Source organism: Clarias gariepinus, chromosome 20 (genome assembly GCF_024256425.1).
Source record: "Clarias gariepinus isolate MV-2021 ecotype Netherlands chromosome 20, CGAR_prim_01v2, whole genome shotgun sequence".
Taxonomy (NCBI): Eukaryota; Metazoa; Chordata; class Actinopteri; order Siluriformes; family Clariidae; genus Clarias; species Clarias gariepinus.
The window spans coordinates 24301524-24321378 of NC_071119.1; the positions used below are offsets into that span (position 1 = coordinate 24301524).

The 19855-nt window shown below is 35.6% G+C and overlaps 1 protein-coding gene across 18 annotated transcripts in view; it reads right to left on the reverse strand.

Moving 5' to 3' along the window:
- LOC128508286 (neurexin-1a-like) overlaps positions 1-19855 on the reverse strand; it is a 359836-nt gene that overhangs the window by 333304 nt on the left and 6677 nt on the right. For 10 of the 18 annotated variants that reach the window (XM_053479539.1, XM_053479537.1, XM_053479532.1 and 7 more), the window contains exons 3-5: positions 6393-6410; positions 2751-2780; positions 1252-1263 (exon numbers count right to left, since the gene is read on the reverse strand). The exons of 5 other annotated variants lie outside the window; for them this stretch is intronic. In XM_053479539.1, the coding sequence (XP_053335514.1) occupies positions 1252-1263; positions 2751-2780; positions 6393-6410 (60 nt within the window). The remainder of the gene's footprint in view (positions 1-1251; positions 1264-2750; positions 2781-6392; positions 6411-19855) is intronic. 3 more of the 18 variants (XM_053479550.1, XM_053479529.1, XM_053479526.1) reach the window with 2 other exon arrangements.

The window sequence follows — 19855 nt, forward strand, 5'->3', positions numbered from 1 at the left end:
TACTTCATTCTGTCTGTCTCACAAGCTAGTTAGCTAATTTTATTTTGTCAACACTAACACTTCCAAAGAACCAAGCATTTCAAGTAGACAAAACATTGCTAGCATTTAAATGAATATAATTCTGTTATAGACAAAGTAATGTTTAAGATTCAGTTTTTTAACCATACACATCTGGAAAATATACAACAATCACATTTATTTCTTTTCTTTTTTTATTTTGACTGTTCCTATGCTACATCCACTATGTTAAAAACTGTCTATTTATTAAATATGATCTGGTGTTTTTGAAGAAATATTTTGAAGTTAATAGACATGAAACACATCTTAGTTGTGCTACAACATTTGGTGTATATTTTAAAACGAAACAAATTTAGGAAATTCTTAATAATCCCCGAAAATAAATGAAAGAGTTAAGTTATTTGTGCCATGTGCCATAATTGGTAACTTATATACAAAGATTCAGGAAGGCTACACTATCAGTGATGCATACTTCAGTTGGTTCTTACGGTTGATAAACAACACGACTTTATTTGTTATACAGTGAAATGAAACCAGCCAAAACTCAGCATGAAAAAAAAAATCTTTGTACCTAAACAAAGTAATAAACCTTTCAGTGACTTCCTACTGTATCTATATAAACACTTTATGAGAATTGGAAACACAAATTGGATTTCACACATTATGTGAGGAAGAATTTATGTTCAGATGCATAATAGAAGAGAATTTCCCAAATAAACGAAGTCTTCGTTATCAACTGGCTCGACTCTATTGTTTTCTCAGCCGCTAATTATCCTAAGTGGGGAAAATTGTTTCCTTTAACTGAGAATCACTGGGAAGCCATTTGCTTTATTTTCGTGCAAAAACGGTCTTTAGGGATTGGAGCCGAGAGACGTCCTGTGCAGCCACTTACCTCCAGTGAAGAAACACTCAATTCTAGGGAAAAATTACTCATTTTCCACGCTGAGATGGGCTCCCTGAAAACCCATCTCGGTGATTGAGTAAGTAGTTACCAGTCCGAGCACCGGCGGGATGCATGGCCACCCAAAAGGCAATCGGCTTTATGAACAGCGCTACGTGACAAACCGTAAAAACCCTTGAGCCAGAGCAAAGATTTGTCGAGAGCACCTACCTTCATTTTCTTATTCTCGGAAAGTTCAGCTTAACTTAGCTACAGACATTTTAGCACTAAATACACGGGTCATGAACAGAGGGAATGAGGACAGAATGAGACAAATAAAAGTGGTTCAGTACCTTTACTTTTACCTATGAAATTTGATGACATGGTCCCCATACAGGAAGCAGAGCCCGGAAAAAGGACAAGCAAAAAAAAAGGGAGAGAAGAAGACATGTAAGTTGTGGTTGTGTAGTAAGGGCAAAGAGTCGTAAATAAAGGTAAAATACAGTTATAATGAAGTGAATGGAGTGGAGGAAGCCTGAAAGTGTGGGTGCCACATGCACTAAAACAAGACATAACTACCTAGACTCTATGGGAACAGAAGGTTTCCTCAGGGGCTCCCAGCTTCCTTACAGGTCTCTGGGAAAATTTGCCCAAAGGGGACAAACTGAAGAAGCCCTTAGTGGTGGAGTGGCTTTTAGATGGAACATCTTGAGAGCCTTTCTTAGTTCTTGCTAAAAACATCATTTGGAGGGAGATTGTTTAAAGAAATTATGCTTGCTCCACCATTTCAACAATGATTATTTGAAAACCGTTAAGAACATTCATGAGTACTCTTTTCAAATCTAGAAATCTGGAAGTTTCTTATGGAGGAACCATACTGTATAAAAGAGGGTTTGCTTTTCCTAGCAGGCTTTTTCTATTTAAAGAACCCTTGAGGAAACTTTATTTAAAAGTGTAGAACACTTTTTTCCACAATATATTGAGCAAAACAAATGTAACATAATGCTAAAATCAAACTTAGTGCCCCAGCTCAGTTTGCTAAACAGTTTCCCAAAAACGCTCTACCATTTATCAATGCTAATTAAGAATCTCAACCATGCTTGCTTACTGAAACTGATGGGATACACTTTGGGGAATTAAATCATTACCATAAAGATACATAGGAGGCTTGGCTATCCTTTTTTTTTTTTTTTATAAGCAAAAGTTCATAAATAAAATTAAATAATAAACCGAATTTCTCCAAAGATATCATCTTTGCTTGGAGACAAAGTATAAATTGGAATGCTTACTCTACTATTTAACAAAATTGGGCCAATTAAACAATGAAACTGGTTAGAATACACTTTAATACTGACTTACATAAATGTGAATGAATTTATTTACACTCACGACTATGTTCTTGGGGAAAATTGGTTAACTGTAGAACCCTAAAATCCTCTAACAGTCCAGGTGAACCCTCAGGAGAATCGTACATACTGTATCATAAAGTTATCTCTAGCTTGGAGAGAGTCCATGAACATAAGTTTACTTGAAAACTACTTCACTACCCAAGATTTACGAATGGGAAAATATTCATGAAGCTCATAGAATGTTAAGAACCCTTCAGGAAGCTGACTTTTTTTTTTTTTTTTTTGTCAATGTAAATTCAATCCCAGTCACATTTCCTTTAGGAGAACCATTAACACCACATCCCTGCCCACAGCTGTGGTTCTCTTTATCTCTTTCAGAGTAGATAATGGAAAGAATGTGAGAACCTGAGCTCTTTAACACTTTAAGTGCAAAGCAGAAGCAATGAGGAAGGAGACGAGGATGTGTGAGAAAAGGAACTGAGAACAGGGAACAGAGAACATACCTTGATCTCCCATCATCAGGTGTGCCAGACCTTAAAGGAAAACAAGAGCACAGTCAGAAAAGAACACAAGTGCAGAACACGGGCATTCGTCTGGTGGATCAGACTGAGTCAGGACGGAGGCGTTTAGGATGGAGAGACAAAAAAAAGGAAGGGGACAAGTCTAACACTGAATTCACGCTATTCTTTCTAAGTGCTGCACAAAAACGAAGCTGTTAAGCCTAAAACCTGAATGCTATGCAAATCAGATAGGCGATGGTAAATCTAAACACTTGGCTCAAATAATAGCTAATACACAGTATATTCTTCATATAGTTAATTACAAATCCATTGTGTAAGATGGAATCTGTAGTACGCATATATCTAAAATTTTACACTACACAACTAAAACATGACTCGCAATCCTGTACTGTATAATTTGTTTTGTAATGATGCTAACTATATGCTTGTCTAAAGTTACCTAAACCATACATACAGTACATGAGTTGTTTTTATTACACATTAATAATCTCTAAAAACTATTTGTTTCTCATGACAGAAATCGAGAAATCGGGCTGAGATCATCGGGCTAAAACACCAAATTTATCATTTCTAATTAGGAAATGGTGAAAGGGGGTGGAGCTTGAAGCTTGTGTTATTTAATATTGGAGAGTTCAAAATATTCTACACAACTGTCAATCATTCCAGACTCAAATGTTTATTGATTTTTATTTGGTTAAAAAAAAAAAAAAAAAAACAAGGAAGACTTTTTGCATATTTTTCAGCGCTAACTTATTGCGAACTTAAAAAGCATAAAGGTTTAAGGTGTCCATGTTTAAGTTTGTATTTTTTTTTTTAAAGTAAACACAAAAAATACGTCTTACAGCATATTTTGTTTCATCTAATCCAACCTACCTGCCTCCTCCACAATCCTTTACTCTTCCACCCACTGATTTACGACGTAAACAGGGACAGCTGGAGCCCAAATCCAATACACAGCCAGGCAATGACACAAAATACAGCCATCATTTTCCTCTCCATTGCACAATCCAGAAGTACATTTGTACCAACAGCACGAGTATTATGTACCATAAATGTCACGGGGGGGTTTATTACCGTTTTTACATTCTTTCAATTGACCGCCAGCCCGAGCGAGCTGTTTAACATGATCCGTTAGCATGGGTTTAGCCGTCAATCTGTCACAGGGGTATATTTCTCCCTTGGTGTTGTTGCTGTTGTTGAAATCTAGATTCAAAAGGTGTTGATTAATTTTCTCCAGCAGCAGCTCTGACAGAGGCGCAGCTGCAAATCACTGCTTTATATTAACGCACCTATTATAATGCGGTGTTGTTTCCATAGCAACAGCTCGTTCACATGAACTACGGGCAACGTTCTACAAAGCTCTAAAGTCGTAAATTATCAAGTATTCTTTATGACGGGATTTATGTAGTGTTTGTGAAGGGGTTAGGAAGCCACAATGCCGGTACAATATAAAGGAGAAAATATGTTAATTAACAAATAAATCAAAAGTTACACGTGAAAAAAAAAAATTATTTAAAAAAAATAAACACCAGGATTTAATACTTTTTCTCTTTTACTTTTCAGTTCTAACAATCTACGTTTATTATAACTTGCTACTGAGTAAAGTACACAAGATAAAAGTGAGCATTGCTAGCCCCCTTTTGCACTTGTGTGCTTATCTTAATAGTTAGCTTAATTGTGTATACCATGCTAGCAGTCAGGTTTTAACTACAAAATATGACAGTTAGGTTATATTAACGACTTTGTTAGACAAGTTATAGGCAGTGATAATTTAGTTACACTTCTACTAGAACATGCTACTTAATAATATTATTTACCTTACTAGCATTTAGGCACAATTTAAGTGTAAACGAGCATTTCTGCACCAAATATACTATATAAGTGAGCTTCTTTGGTGGCAGTGTAATAGTTAGCATAATGTTTGCTGCATTCACTATGTAGAAAAAAAATGACAGCCTAATGTTAACTGCTAGAAAAGTAGTTAAAGGAAATAATTAGTATGTTTAATGTTAGCTGTCGGCTAAATGAGGAATTAGCAAAGCTAACACACTTACCTTGCAACTTTAAACGGTGATGCATTTTTTATGATTTTGTGAGATATTGTTATTCGTTTTATAGTTTCATTTACATTTTTTAAAACATTTTAATACAGTATCATACATTGAATTCCAAGAATAATTTGTATTTTATTTCCCTCTTTCAGTCTGTTCTTTTTTCCCTCCCTCAGCAGCTTTCTCGCTCAACAATATCTGTTGCAAAAAGCTCCTTATAAGCAAAATTGAACCGAATAACATTAAGATGACCCTGATGATACTCGGTGCACGTATCAATCCACTCGAACTCAACAATCTGATAAAGAAAAACACTTTTCCTCCTTTACATCAGCTTTCAATTATTTATTATCTTTTCCTCTTTCCACTCAGATTTTCTCCACGGTGAATTCGGAGGAGTTTACCCATCGTTAGTTGATATGGATAGCATGCAGATGGATGATTTACCTTTTCAACCTTGAAGAAGCATTTCCACCCGTCAGTACGGATACAGAAACCCGACTCAGCTCTTAAACGTATCGTGGTATGGTTTTCTTTTCACAGCGAATGTAAAGACGTGTTAAAATAAATAAATTAATAAACAAACAAACAAAAAAGTCAAGCCGAGGGCAAATGTAAGTTGTAAATTGAAATGTTTAAAATATCTCTGTTGCTTTTAGAATTATTTTAGACTTTTTAGACTACCATTTTAAATCACACACTGCAAATAAATAAATAAATAAATAATAATAATAATAATAATAATAATAATAATAATAAATACAATACTCAGCATTGGCCTCCACTGTCCCTAGTTGAACTACAGAGGTTGCTGGATGGATGGAATAATAATAATAATAATAATAATAATAATAATAATAATAATAATTACAACTTTATTAATACACCTTCATTACATTTTCCCATGTAGAAATATCCTAAACTTACATCTTATTAAATTATTTTGCAGAAATCTACACATTCTTCAATTTAATTTTTTATTTTCGCAGACAATTACATTACACAATAGATTTAATATATTTTATATTTTATTTAATATCCCAGCTAAAGATAAAAAGTATTTAAGGTTGAAATGTTTAAACGGTCTAGAAATGTTTACTAATTTTATATTAAGTACCAATTATTTGAGTACCAATTATTTGAGCTTGAAAGGAAAATGTTATTTAGATTTTACATTTTGGAGTTGGATTTTTGTGTTGTTTTAGTAATTTTTAGTGAGAAAAACATGTCCAAGCATAAAACGAGACACAAATGCAGTGAAGAATCCAGACTTAATATGAAAGAAAAAATATATTATGATTACATAATAAATTGGGAGGATATTTTTATTTGTGCAATTATATACTATTATAAATGTAAAATAATTTTTATTTATTTTATCTGCAATTTGGTCTCTCATGGATGTTTAAAATTGTATCCCATTCATATTGGAGGTGTGTGTGTGTGGGGGGGGGGTAGACAATGCATAACTTATACCTACCGTCCATACTGGGTTCATGTAACATTGATAAAGCACATTAGAGGTGAAAGTTGAGGTAAATAAGGTAATAAGGAGTAAAAGTGCAGTACCCACCTTCAACACGGTTGTCTTCTGTAAGCACAGTTGGGGCAGGGAGAGAGAAAGGAAGACATTCATTAAGCAGCATGCAGACCAATACTTGCCGTCGCATGTTACCATGCAAGGCATCAAACACATCACATGCAAGCGCCCTGGTCACCTGATTACCTCTTGCCTTGTTCACATGATCACCTGTTCTCCACTTCTCCAGGAGGAAAAGGTCACAGTGCTGCAGTGTCAATGTTAATTCAGCAACTGGGTGTATTAGTAGTATACTACTGATGTGTTGTAGAATTCTGGATTGTGATTTGTCAGAATGTGTTTTAGTATCAGTTTTAGATTGAACAACTTACAAATGCATGGACTTGAACAGTAGACGCTTGACAGAAACCAATTAAAATTAGTGTTTGTGATTGGATTGTGATGTTCTTGAAGCAGGGAATTTATGGAAGAAGTCTCCAGTATCAGAAGTAAAGCTGTTACTCGACGTTTAACGACTTACACGTTTATGTGTTGTGGTTTCTCAGGTGTGCATTTTTGTTTTATTAACTCCTACAGAGAAGAAATAAAGGCCGGTGAGGACACGACTGTCTATAGTGAGGATGCCAAATGACAACTGGAATTAACTTGTTTTATAGACGATCTATAACATTTAATGCAGCAAGAAACTGATAACAGTTAACATTATTTATAAGTTATAAACATCGCTTAGGAATTAAACATTCCAAACCATGCTGTTCTAAGAAAATAATAATCTTTGGAGGTGTTTATCCTTTATAGTGCACTTATATAAATACTTACAAATTTGAAATTTCTGAGACTTTTATTTATTCATTTTTGCTTAACTATTGTGATATTTAAAAGCTTTTTTATATGGGTCTTTGCCAATTTGGGATAGTAATTTTGCATAGAAATGTGCATAAACAAAGATAAAGTTATACCTACATTTATTTAAGCATACAAAATTAAAAATGTAAAAATACGAAAATACTTATTTTCTACAAATATGTGTTTTTCATTGAGGTAGTGATACTGGCACTTGTATGTTACCACATTGAGGGTTTACTCACAATATCCTGTCAGTGATTATTATTTTTTTATTATTATTTAATGATGTTTTATTAAATTTCAAGGCTTTATACAAAAATCGCTGCCCATAAACCCTGTACTTACAGCATTTACATGAAATGATTTGGACAAAAGTCTTTTATTTAACTACATGTCACGTTTATTGGTCAAAATGTTTAAACTTTTTTAGCTCGTTTATTACCTTACTGTATATATGTTTTTCTACAGTGAAGGTTTAATATATTTAATATCAAAGTTAAATAGAAAAAGACCTTGCAAGTTTCAACTACAGTAGCTATTTCTTTATAATTAAATTCTATTAGAAAATAATAATTTAATCTTATTATTATTATCTCAGTATCATTTATAGTAAATTAAGTAGTATATATATATATATATATATATATATATATATATATATATACAGTATATATATTTTAACCTATTTGTATTTTATCATTTATTTTCAGCATCATTAATTATGTTATGTAATTGCAAAGACAGAAGAAGCCAAAATTATGTTAATAATTAGCCATATTCTACATCTACATCTACATATAGCAAGGCCATGTGTCTAACGTCACTTTTGGTTAAAACAAAATCAGTTTTAATTAACATTTCAGTCAACATCCAGATTCTTTGTGACACTTTAATATTTAATGCTGTTTGCTTTATTTATTGTCACCTTGGTTTAGTTGATGACAATGAATTTTTCATTTCTTATTTTTGGTTTTTGTCTCAGACTAAGAGCTTTAAACTTTTTCCAACCTTTTTTAAAAAGAATGAGAAGGAAAATAGATTATAATTTTTTTATGCTACACTAAAACATATGTCCTATAATAAACTAATGAGGAAGGTTGGAAGCCATGGCGACCATCAAGGCTTGCTTCCTAGGCGGTATAAAGAATTTGACTGCGATGAATCACACTGTTGCTGAGGTATGACATCACATCCTGTTTGGTTACTTTGCCACTAAACTCGTTAGCCTTTTTGAAAAAAAATTCAATGAGTGGGAAATCCAATATGTCAAAAATTAACATCATATGATATAGAATGTAATTGGCTGCAATTATTTGTGTATCCAAATTTTGAGGAAAAAAATTGTAGAAGTAAAAAAAAAAAAATTAACACCTTTATATACATTAAAATTGGACCCAATTCTTTTCTTTGGACAAAATTTGTAGCAGAAAAAAATACATAGCAGAAAATTCAATATATTGGAAATTAACATAAATATATAACAATATATAATATTGTTGTAAACTTATATCAAATAGCCCTGTTGGTGGAGCTCGAGTGCATAAGATACATAAGCCAAAACTGCTGTGAAGGCAGCTGGGACTGGCCTCAATCACTGTGCTAAATTTCATTAAAGCACCCTATGCATTCTTTACAGTGTAAAAAGAAAGTGTACAATTACAGTAAAGTGGCTGCGGTGCTCGACCACCTAATACTCATAAAATCCAGGTTTTCCGGTTCATATTTTCACTCCAGAATCTTTTCGGTGTTGTACTAAATAATATGACAGGGGAAAAAATGTAAATAAAATAATTGCAATCAAGTCTTAAGCCAGTGTTTGTTGTTGCTTCTCTCTAACCGGGTCTTAGGTTAATGGTCCTCTCACATGACCTGGATTATTCCTACCAGCGTGAGGAATGAGGAAATGGTTTTTAGGCGAGATGATAAAGCACGTCTGGATAAAAGCCGTCTGCTGGATGCAGTGAAAGTAAAGGTGGATCTAATTTGAGCTGTCCCAGCCGCCGGGCCTGTCGCGAGCCGATACAGCGGTCTCTGATTTATCAGAAATGGAGTGATGTGAGTCAGCTGAACTTTGGCGTGTGATGTTTTCAGATTAATGCTTTCGCTACTCCGTGGTTAAAAGCGTCCCACAGCTCAGCTTCCTCTTTATTCCTTTTACAATGCAGTTACGGAGGGGACGTGACGGCTAAGTGTCCAGGCACTCTGCTGCCAATCGATGGAAAGCTGCGGCCACGGATGGCATCTGGTGCTGGATTACAGATATATATATATATATGTGTGTGTGTGTGTGTGTCAGTTTGTCTAGGCTTTCTCATCACTACACAATGTTCATAATTTTTTCCTATGATTTGGACTGCAATTACTCCAAACTGGCATCATGACATTCACTAAAATGTAGCAAAACTCTAAGGACTATCAACAACTCATGATTAAAACTGCTGGGATGGAGACGATGCATCAAAATAATTCAATATTAGGATGATGTCATCAAAAAAAAAAACAGATAATAAGGTATATTATTTAAAAACAAATAACCAAAAACATCATCTCTCTTCTTAACAAGGCCAGACGTCGCTCTTGTCTTTGCTCGTGTGTTTCTCTCCGCTCGACCTGATTCTCTGGATAATCACAGTAGCTTATAGGCCTAATAACCCTAATCCCAGAGGTAGCATTACACATGTTATTTCTCACGCAACATTGCTGAAGTACTCAACTGATTTGACCTTAGAAATAGGATTAACGTAAAATAAAGTGCTTGGCTGGTTTTATTGAAGTTCTTCACACATTTATGATATATAAACCTAACAAGCTTTTAACACAAGGCTAAATCCCAAATCCCGCTCTAGCGCTTAATCAAGGGCTTTCTTGAGGTGAGACAGGTGATAGTACACTCAATGTAGAGCTTCAACAGTGGAACCTGGAAGTTAGCTGATATGAATCAGAATAAATGCAAATATAAAGAGAAAAATAACAGAACTGTCCACCACCATCATGGTTTATTCTCCTTACATTTTGGCTACACAGTACAGGTGAGAATTTAAAACTACTTCCACCCCTGTGAATTACACTTCGTCAGTCGCGGTTAGTTAATTCCATCTTGAGTGGAAGGATATGTGTTGTATATATACAGTCCACTCTAATATTTACTTGGAATGTCTTTTGCTTTGATCAGATCATTAGTATCATTTCGATAAGCTGGTGCAATACTACATTATTTATTTCCATCCAGAGTCGGAAGTCTAAAGTAAAGTCTTCTCCAGCACATCCTGAATATCCTTAATGGGATCAAGGTCTGGACTCTGTGGTGGCCGATCATTGTGTGAAAATGATGTTTCATGCTCCCTGAACCACATTTTTACACAATTTGAGTCTGATAAATCCTGGCATCGTCATCTTGGAATATGGCTGTGCAATTAGGGAAGAAAAAATCTGCTGATTCAGTACATTCAGGTCGTCAGCAGTAAGCCTACTGTGAGCAACTGAAGCGACCCCAGATCATAGCATCGCTTCATCTACCTCTATTTTAACCCTGATGAGCCCATTACTCAGGGTTAACAGGGTTAATCTGGACACGTCACACCACATGACCTTTTTCCATCACGCCAAAGTCCATTTCTTATGCTACCTAGCAAACTCAAGTCGTTTCTTTCCTGATAAGTCTCAATAATAAGTAGTTTAATGAAGGCTACACAGCTGTTTAGTCCCAGTCCCTTAAGTTCTCTTTGCATTATGTGTATGGAAATACTCTCACTTCGACTATTAAATGTAACTGTGAGTTCTACTTTAAACCTTTCAATGATCATCATCATTACACTCATTCAGGATGTTTTTCCAACCACATTTCTTCCTCGAAGATGATGCTTCACTGCTATTCATCCAGGTTTAATATTGTAATATTAGGTTAAATATTTTATAGTTTAGTAGTTTTAACAATCAGTTTTTTTCTTTGCTTGACGCATCTAAACTATATTAATCACTGCAGTAAATATCATATATATATATCTGCTTCTGAATCATGGAAAAATTCTGCAATAAATCTCTCAATCTATATTTAAGTTCTTTAACTAAAGGAGGAAACAGACTGGATGTCTAAAATCATATTCATACATAGTTAGTTTTTCTTACTATGACTAATTCTCACATTTCCATAAAGCAATGTTCATTTTAGAGGACAAAACATGAACTGACTGCCAGTTTCTCATTTGCAGGGATTAAAAAAATGTTTTTCTTTTTTTCACTTTCTATTTGTTGCTGTATTTTTTTTCTTTTTCTGGCAGGAATTTCATTATCTCATCTGCACCACCTGCTTTGCACACACATTCTGCAGGTTAGGAATGGAACAAGAGCAAAAATATTATATTGTGCAAGTGTTTGGTTTCACTTCCCTCATTTGGACGTCATCATGGGGAGAAAGAAAGGGAAAATACATGACAAATCGGGTGGTGGAGTGTGAACATCCATGCTGTGAAAGCAGGTGGTGTTACACGTGAGGCAGCACATTGGTGTTGCACGTGAAATGTTCTCCACGCTGTAGGCGTTAAAGCTCATCAAGATGTGAAAATGCTTTTTAGAAAGCGAGGTACAGCTGATTTTGTGTGTTACATGTCGAGCGTGGTTAACATGCTATTATTGGATGGTAAGTGCTTTTAGCAAACGTCATCGACGAGTGTTCCTTTAAATGGATCAATGGACTAATAATAATAACCATTGCGCAAGCTAGTCATGTCAGATTTATTCCTCTACAAATTTCAATCCTTTTCTCCCTTTTTCCTGTCGCCCCAACACCAATCCCCTCCCCACCCCCCAAAATTTCCAGGCATGGTAGATAAACGGCATGGTGCGCCAAAACTTTCATCCTCACCAAGAAACATATGAATATATAAAGTCTGAATAAAAGGTGTTCGATCCATGCTTGCTTTTTTCCTTTCTTGATCTACATTTGCATACTGGAAGCTGATTGGCTCCTAGATGTTATGATGTCACAACACTGCTCTGTCACTTCATCAGAACTAACTGAAGATTTGGGTTCTGAAACCCAACTTCCTGAAGGTTCACCACTTTCCCTAGCAAAATTAAAGAACTAAATAATAAGAACGTATACGTTTTCAAGAATTAAATAATTTTTTATTTAATAATTTAATTGCTCTGAAAGCAATCTGATGAAATGCCTTGTGTTTTGAAGGCAGTTAAATCCAGTTCAACATAATTGGCTGAATCCCAATGAACTAACTTCTTAACCGTGGTTCTGTATTTTGATAGCTTTTCTTTCAAAACAAGAAATTAGAATGATTTACACAACAGCCAAGAGCATTTAAGATAAACCACATCACTGAATCTAAACAGACCTGACAGTACCTTGGCAAGCTAGCTGACTAGAGAGAACCAAAGCCAAGTTTTCAGCTCAAGCAAGTTAAGGGTAGAAGAGTGAATAGTCTGCAGGACCACACACACAAACAACTAAGCTGCTAAAAAGCTGATCCTTATACAGTAAGACATGTCCCATCTATATTGTGATAGTATATTACATGCAGTTCCTTAAATGTCTACTCTGGCACTAAAAATGAATCAGTAAAACCTTGTGTTAACATCTGGTACAAAAAAAAAACAAAAAAAAACTGTTTTCGTCTCCATAGCTAAAGTTTTCTTACCTGACAACAGAACAGGGGTCAGGGATCATCAGTTAAAATTACATTAAGCCATACAATTATGCATAATTAGTTCATGGCTGATTTGAGGGTTAAAACAAGTCCACTAATTACAATTCCAAAGCATCTGTGGTTGTTGTGTAGCAACAATAGGCAAATGAAAAATGCGTCCATCATGAAAATGGCAAAAACCTGCAGCTCCTAGGATGACCACTAGGTGTCAATATCCTTTGAGCCCCACATGAGATAAGAAATAAACATTTACAATCTAAAAGTCTCCATTAGATTTCCTATTCATAACAACTGTATGGTGTAGCCCATCAGTTAAAATGATTTTAAACCATAAAAGTATCCACCATTAAGGACGTGGACGACCTGGGGTCAAACCACTAGCAGTCCCCTATGCATCACTTTAGCTAACTGGAACTCCTACAGTTGAGATCTTCAGAAAATCTGTAGGTGGCGTCTCGGAGTGTTTGTCCTGATCCTATACAGTCTATGATGCACAAACGACAACAAAGGGGCAGGTACCAAAATGCTTAAAGCCCAAACTGGGATTTCAGGAGCAATAAGCCTCAAAATACAACTTGCGAAATCAAATATGACCATATATGTTACATGCATACTTTTCCAAAAACTATAACTTAAAAATAGCTTGTACAGCAGGTAAGACCTAAGATTTCTTTACTGTCCAATGCCGTAAAAATGTGCACAGAAAACATTTATTCATGTACTGTTTAAAATTATGTATAACGCCACATATGTAAGAATTTTTTAGATAATTTTGTATTAAATATTAGCAGTGATTCATTATTAACCGAAAAACAAAATATAAAATCATTCTTCTGCATTGAAGAGTAGCATTTCTCCGTGACGTGTGTTTGGCTTCTAGTGTTGTTGCTTATAATATTTATCATTTCTCTAATCGTTTAATCAGTTGTCTCGCGTCACTACATGGCACTCGATTTGACGTTGACTTCGACAGCTGCATTTAATCTCCCAAACCAAGGAAAATATCATCAGTGAAAATCCATCCCATCTCCTGAGCCCATCTATCTACAGGCTCCTAATCCGTCTGCGCACGAGCCAGTCTGACTGACACTCTCCACATATCACGCAGAACTTCGTAAAGAAAAGCACGACTCTGGGAGCGCCTCACTGTCGCATCCTTCTGATACGACACACATTAAAGTGCACAATGTCCTCATATTGCTGTGTCTTCAGACGCCGCTGTCGTCTTTGGGTCCTGACAGACAAAATACTTCACGCAATCTCCCTAAACCACACACGGCTGTCAGACACAGCCTCGGGCACAAATCCTGGCTTGGGATGCGCAGTCGTCGGCGCGCTGGTTTGAAGGGATCCTGAGAATGTAGAACGTCCTACCGTGTAAGCACGTTCCCGGCTCTCTGGACGGAAACGATTACATCGGAGTTTAGTGACGGTTGATTAATTGTTTCTGCTCTTGCTGCGTTGCTTAAAAGTCTAATTTGCATTAGTGCTCTTAATTTAAAGGATGTTGGTAAGGTAGCAACGCTGACAGCAATGCAGCAGGGATCGGCATGGGGTAAATGATGCTTTATACAGGCTTCGTTTAGGGTCTAGTGGGCGGAGTCGGATGACAAAATAAATTTTTAAGGACAGATTTTATATGAAATATAACTCGGTGCATCAGACTATTTAATTGTACAGTATACAGTAACATATACATCAATTATAACAGAGAATGATTACTTTAAATGCTCTTATTTTAATATGTTATTTATAGGCATATCTACCACGACTATCACGAAATACCCAGTGGAACGGCCTATTCATTTTTTTCCCATCATGCTCTAGAAAAGAAAATGAATTTTATTTAATCCAAACATGGGCTCTAAATGGCTTTCTGTGGTTACTCACCATCCAGACGCAGTGAGGAATTATTTACGGCTACAAATTGATCGATAATACAAAAATGAATAAAAATAATCCTCATCATCACTGCAATAAAGTCTAAGATACAAAATATTTAGAAAAGTTGTGATCTAGATTAGCTAACGGAATACTTTTTCTAAAAGATGTTCATGTTATTTTAAATTAAATAGTTTAGCTACTGTAGCTAGCTACCTGTAACGCTATTTGACAAATGATTTACAGTATATATGGCGGCACGGTGGCTTAGTGGTTAGCACTCGCACCTCCAGGTTCTAGGTTTGATTCCAGCGTCGGGGTGCATGAAGTTAACATGTTTTCCCCGTGCTTGGTGGGTTTCCTCCGGATACTTTCCTACAACAGTTCAGTGACCTGAAGATTAGGATAATTGGTTTTCCCAAATTGCCCGTAGTGTGTAAGTGCATGTGTAAATGTGTCATAAAATGAGAATAAATACTGTACGACGGATGGATGTCTATATAAATTTAAAGACAACTTTTAAAAACCAAAGTATAACAAGTTAGCATTCGGTAGTGAAGCTAGCAGTCACATTTAGTTCCTCGGCCTGACATTTAAACACTGAAACATTAATACAGCCAGTCATACACGAAGAGCATCAGGACATCTCATTACCAACACCAGCTCACACACGAATAAGACATGCTGACTGTTAAAGGAAACTGGTTTCAGTGTTCAGCCAGGTGACACCCTGAGAGCGTATAAAAAAAAGGGTCCGGTCTCGTTCTGAGAGAAAAGGAGAGAGTGAGTCATGCTGCACATCTCCCTGATTTCTCTAATGAGAGGCTCAGAGTGAAGGCAAACACAAACACGAGCAGTGCATCAAAATGATTGTTTCAACCAAACAAAGGGATTTGTGTGTGCGGCTGCGTGAAGGACGCAAATCCTTTAATCCCCCGGCTTGATTAGAGTAATGAATAAATGCTTTTAATTTATTCTATGATAGGTCAGAATCCAAAGACAGAAAGATAGATAGTAAAAATACAAATGCTTTTCATGTTTGTTTCTCTTTCCTCAAATCTAAGATCGTATTCAGCACAGCCCTGTTGAGCCTGAAGAGCTAGAACGCTTAGCCCTGGCGAGGGCTGAAACACGCAGTGCATTTTCCTAACAGTCCTTTCACATGCCGCTTGTCTGAGGTAGAATCTGTCGCGGGTTACTAATAAGCACCAGAGCGTGAGCAGAAAATAAGCCTGAGAGTGTCTCAGTTTATTTATCCTGCCAGACCAAACTCCTTTCCAAGGCCAGGAAATGATGTCATTGCATTTGAGATCGTAGCATGAAATTTACTAAAATGTCTGACAGTGTGGATTTTTTTTAAATGGTTTTCGTCATATGTAGCTACGGATATATGTGTGTATTTAATGGGGTTTGGTGATGTGTTTAAAAGGTAACACATTTACCTAGTTATTTATGGAATTCCAACAGAACTAGCCCTAGCTAGTTTCCCGTGTGCAGAAAGCTTAAGCTAGCTAATGTTACCAGCATACAGATAGTTTTAGCTAACTAATGTTACCAGTATATAGATGGTTTTAGCTAACTAATGTTACTAGTATAAATATAGTTTTAGCTAAATAATGTTACCAGTATACAGATAGCTATAGCTAGCTAATGTTACCAGTATAAAAATGATTCTAGCTAGCTAGTTACCATATACAGATACAGTACTTTTAGCTAGCTAATGTTACCAGTATACAGATAGCTATAGCTAGCTAATGTTACCAGTATACAAATGATTCTAGCTAGCTAGTTACCATATACAGATACAGTACTTTTAGCTAGCTAATGTTACCAGTATACAGATAGCTCTAACTACAGTACCAAATGGTACTGTATACAGATAGCTGTAGCTGTCTAACCTTACCAGTATACAGGTCGCTCTAGCTAGCTGATGTTACTGTATATAGATAGGTCTAGCTATCTTATGTTACCGGTATACAGATAGCTCTAGCTAGCTAATGTTACCAGTATACAGATGCAGTACTTCTAGGTACAGTAACTAATGTTACCAGTATACAAATGACTCTGGCTAGCTAATGTTACCATATACAGATACAGTACTTTTAGCTAGCTAATGTTACTAGTATACAGATAGCTCTAACTACAGTACCAAATGGTACTGTATACAGATAGCTGTAGCTGTCTAACGTTACTAGTATACAGGTCGCTCTAGCTAGCTGATGTTACTGTATATAGATAGGTCTAGCTATCTTATGTTACCACTATACAGATAGCTCTAGCTAGCTAATGTTACCAGTATACAGATACAGTACTTCTAGCTACTAATGTTACCATTTACAGATACAGTACTTCTAGCTAGCTAATGTTACCAGTACAGTATACAGATACAGTACTAATCTTACCATATACAGATATAGTACTTCTAGCTAGCTAATGTTACCAGTATACAGAAAGCTTTAACTACCAAATGATACTGTATACTGATAGCTCTAGCTGTCTAATGTTACTAGTATACACGTCGCTCTAGCTAGCTAATGTTAGCATAATTATCACACTCCAGAAATGACTAAATAATTATATATACGTTACCTAATCGTATAGCATAAATTTAATCTTAATTTTAAATTCCAGTTCCACCCCAGCAACATAAGTTTTTTTTTATTTTTTTTTTATTTGATTGTTGTTGTTTTTTTTAACCTGGAAGTAAGTGTATGTTAAGCATCCTCAGTGTTTCCGCTAATAGATGGTCACTATTTCATGTATAGTACCTTATTTTATTGGATACTTTAATTGTCGGAACTCTTTTCACAGCATCAAGTCGAAATATTTTGGATTATAATGTCTAGGAAATGTAGCGCATACATTTCCTAGTGTTTTTCCTTGTTCTGTGCTTATGGTCAAACAATACAGTACATTGCAACTGCTGTGAATAAAAATTATGTATAATAAGCAGGAAGTAAACTCTTTAGCAGAAATATGCCTCTACCGGCATGGTACAGGATAAGACAACCTGACACAGTATTGCTACTGTTAATGTTGGCATTTTCTTTGGACGAGGTTTACATTATTGCCTTAGTTCTAATGTGTTATTATTTCACAGTAAAAGCTTTTTCACAGTGACTTGTACTACAGACGATTTACAAAAACTAGAAGCAATAAAGAAATTTAGCGAAGAAAAACATTTTAAAACTAGCATTTTTGGAAGGAGTTCCACCATTCTGTATCAAAGGACCAGAGACCACAGCTATATTATTTAGAGCACATGAGACCACAGACATATTTAACATAGTAGTTGAGATGACAGATATATTTACATTTAGTCATTTGGCAGACGCTCTTATCCAGAGCGACTTACATTTTTATCTCATTACACATCTGAGCAGTTGAGGGCCTTGCTCAAGGGCCCAACAGTGGCAACTTGGTGGTTGTGGGGTTTGAACCCGGGATCTTCTGAACCGTAGTCCAATGCCTTAACCACTGAGCTACTCCTGACCCCGGGGTAGTCATATATATATAGATCTGGTCAAAGATATCTTAAATGGAGATCAGACCAATGACATTCTATATAGAGTAGATCAGACCATTGAAATCTTATACAGTGGAACCTCGGATTATGGGTAATGCAGTTTACGAGTGTTCCGCAAGACGAGCAAAGATTTAAATAAATTTGACTTGAAAAACGAGCATTGTCTTGGTTTACAAGTACCGTATTGGTCTTCCCTGCTGGGTCTTAGTGCTTGGAGAGTTTCTGTGTAAGGCAGAAAGTGTGCGTGTGTGTTTGTGTGGGAAGCCCATACAGATGCACACACACTGTCTGCCTTACACAGAAACTTCACTCTCTCGCGATTCTTTTTAAAGGTAGTGTGCAGGTTCATTTGTTGTTTTTTTTACTTTACAGCAGCGATTCTGTTGACATGTGCTTACACAAGTGTGACTAGTAATGTTCCTTGCAAATTTTTCCAATAAAACAGTCTCTCTGTTAATGTGGTGTGTGTGTGTGTGTGTGTGTATGTGTGTGCACATTACACACACACACACAGGGCCTTCCGCACAAACGGAAACACTTATCTGTCTGGATTTATTTTTACTTTTTTTAAAAGGTAAAGTGAAGGTTAATTTGTTTTATTTTTACTTGATATTTTTTGTTAATTATTTGTATGTATTTATTTTTTGGGCTGTAGAACGAATTATCTGAGTTTCCACTATTTCTTATGGGAAAATTAAATTTGGTTTAAATTTTGGTTTTGGAATACAAGCCTGCTTCCGGAACGAATTATGCTCGTAATACAAGGTTCCACTGTAAAGAATAGATCAGACCACATATTTCACATATAAACCCCTAACATATAGAGTAGATCAAACCACTGATATCTTATATAGAGCAGATCAGACCCACTATTATCTAGTAGATCAGACAATTTATATCTATAGAATAGATTAGACTATAGATTTCCTATATAGAGTAGCTTCCTATATGGAGTAGATCAGACCACAGATAGATTATATTATAAAGGATAGATCAGACCACTGATATTTTACATCGACAGGATCATACCACAGATATATAAAGTAGATCAGATCAGTTATCTTATATGGAGCAGATCAGACAAACGGATATCCTATATAGAGCAGATCAGACCACATATCTATAAGTCAATGTGGCTATGTACATATGTATGTATGTACTTTATAGGCTTTGAGGGATCTGGGCCAAATGGGGCACATATATTTGGCATTACACTGGTCAAAATACTGCTATGGTTTCATCTCCTAATTCTCTCAGGAAAATACTGATTTCATTCCATACTACACACTCATTTTCAAGACGGCGGACAAGGAATCTTCCGCTGCATAATAGATTGTGTTTTCACGGCCGATCCCAAGATGGCAGACTTTATCACAACATATTGTCGCGTGCATCTTGAATATCACCGCTTATTTTCAAGATGGCAGATAAGAAATATTTTATGTACTTTTGCTTACTCAATCAGCAATGTAAAATATATAAGAGAAACAAAGATTAATTGGTTTTCCTTTTAGAAAAATCTACTTTTATTTTTTAAATGCATACAGCATTTTATCAAAATTTGATAATTGTTAACATTGTCATTA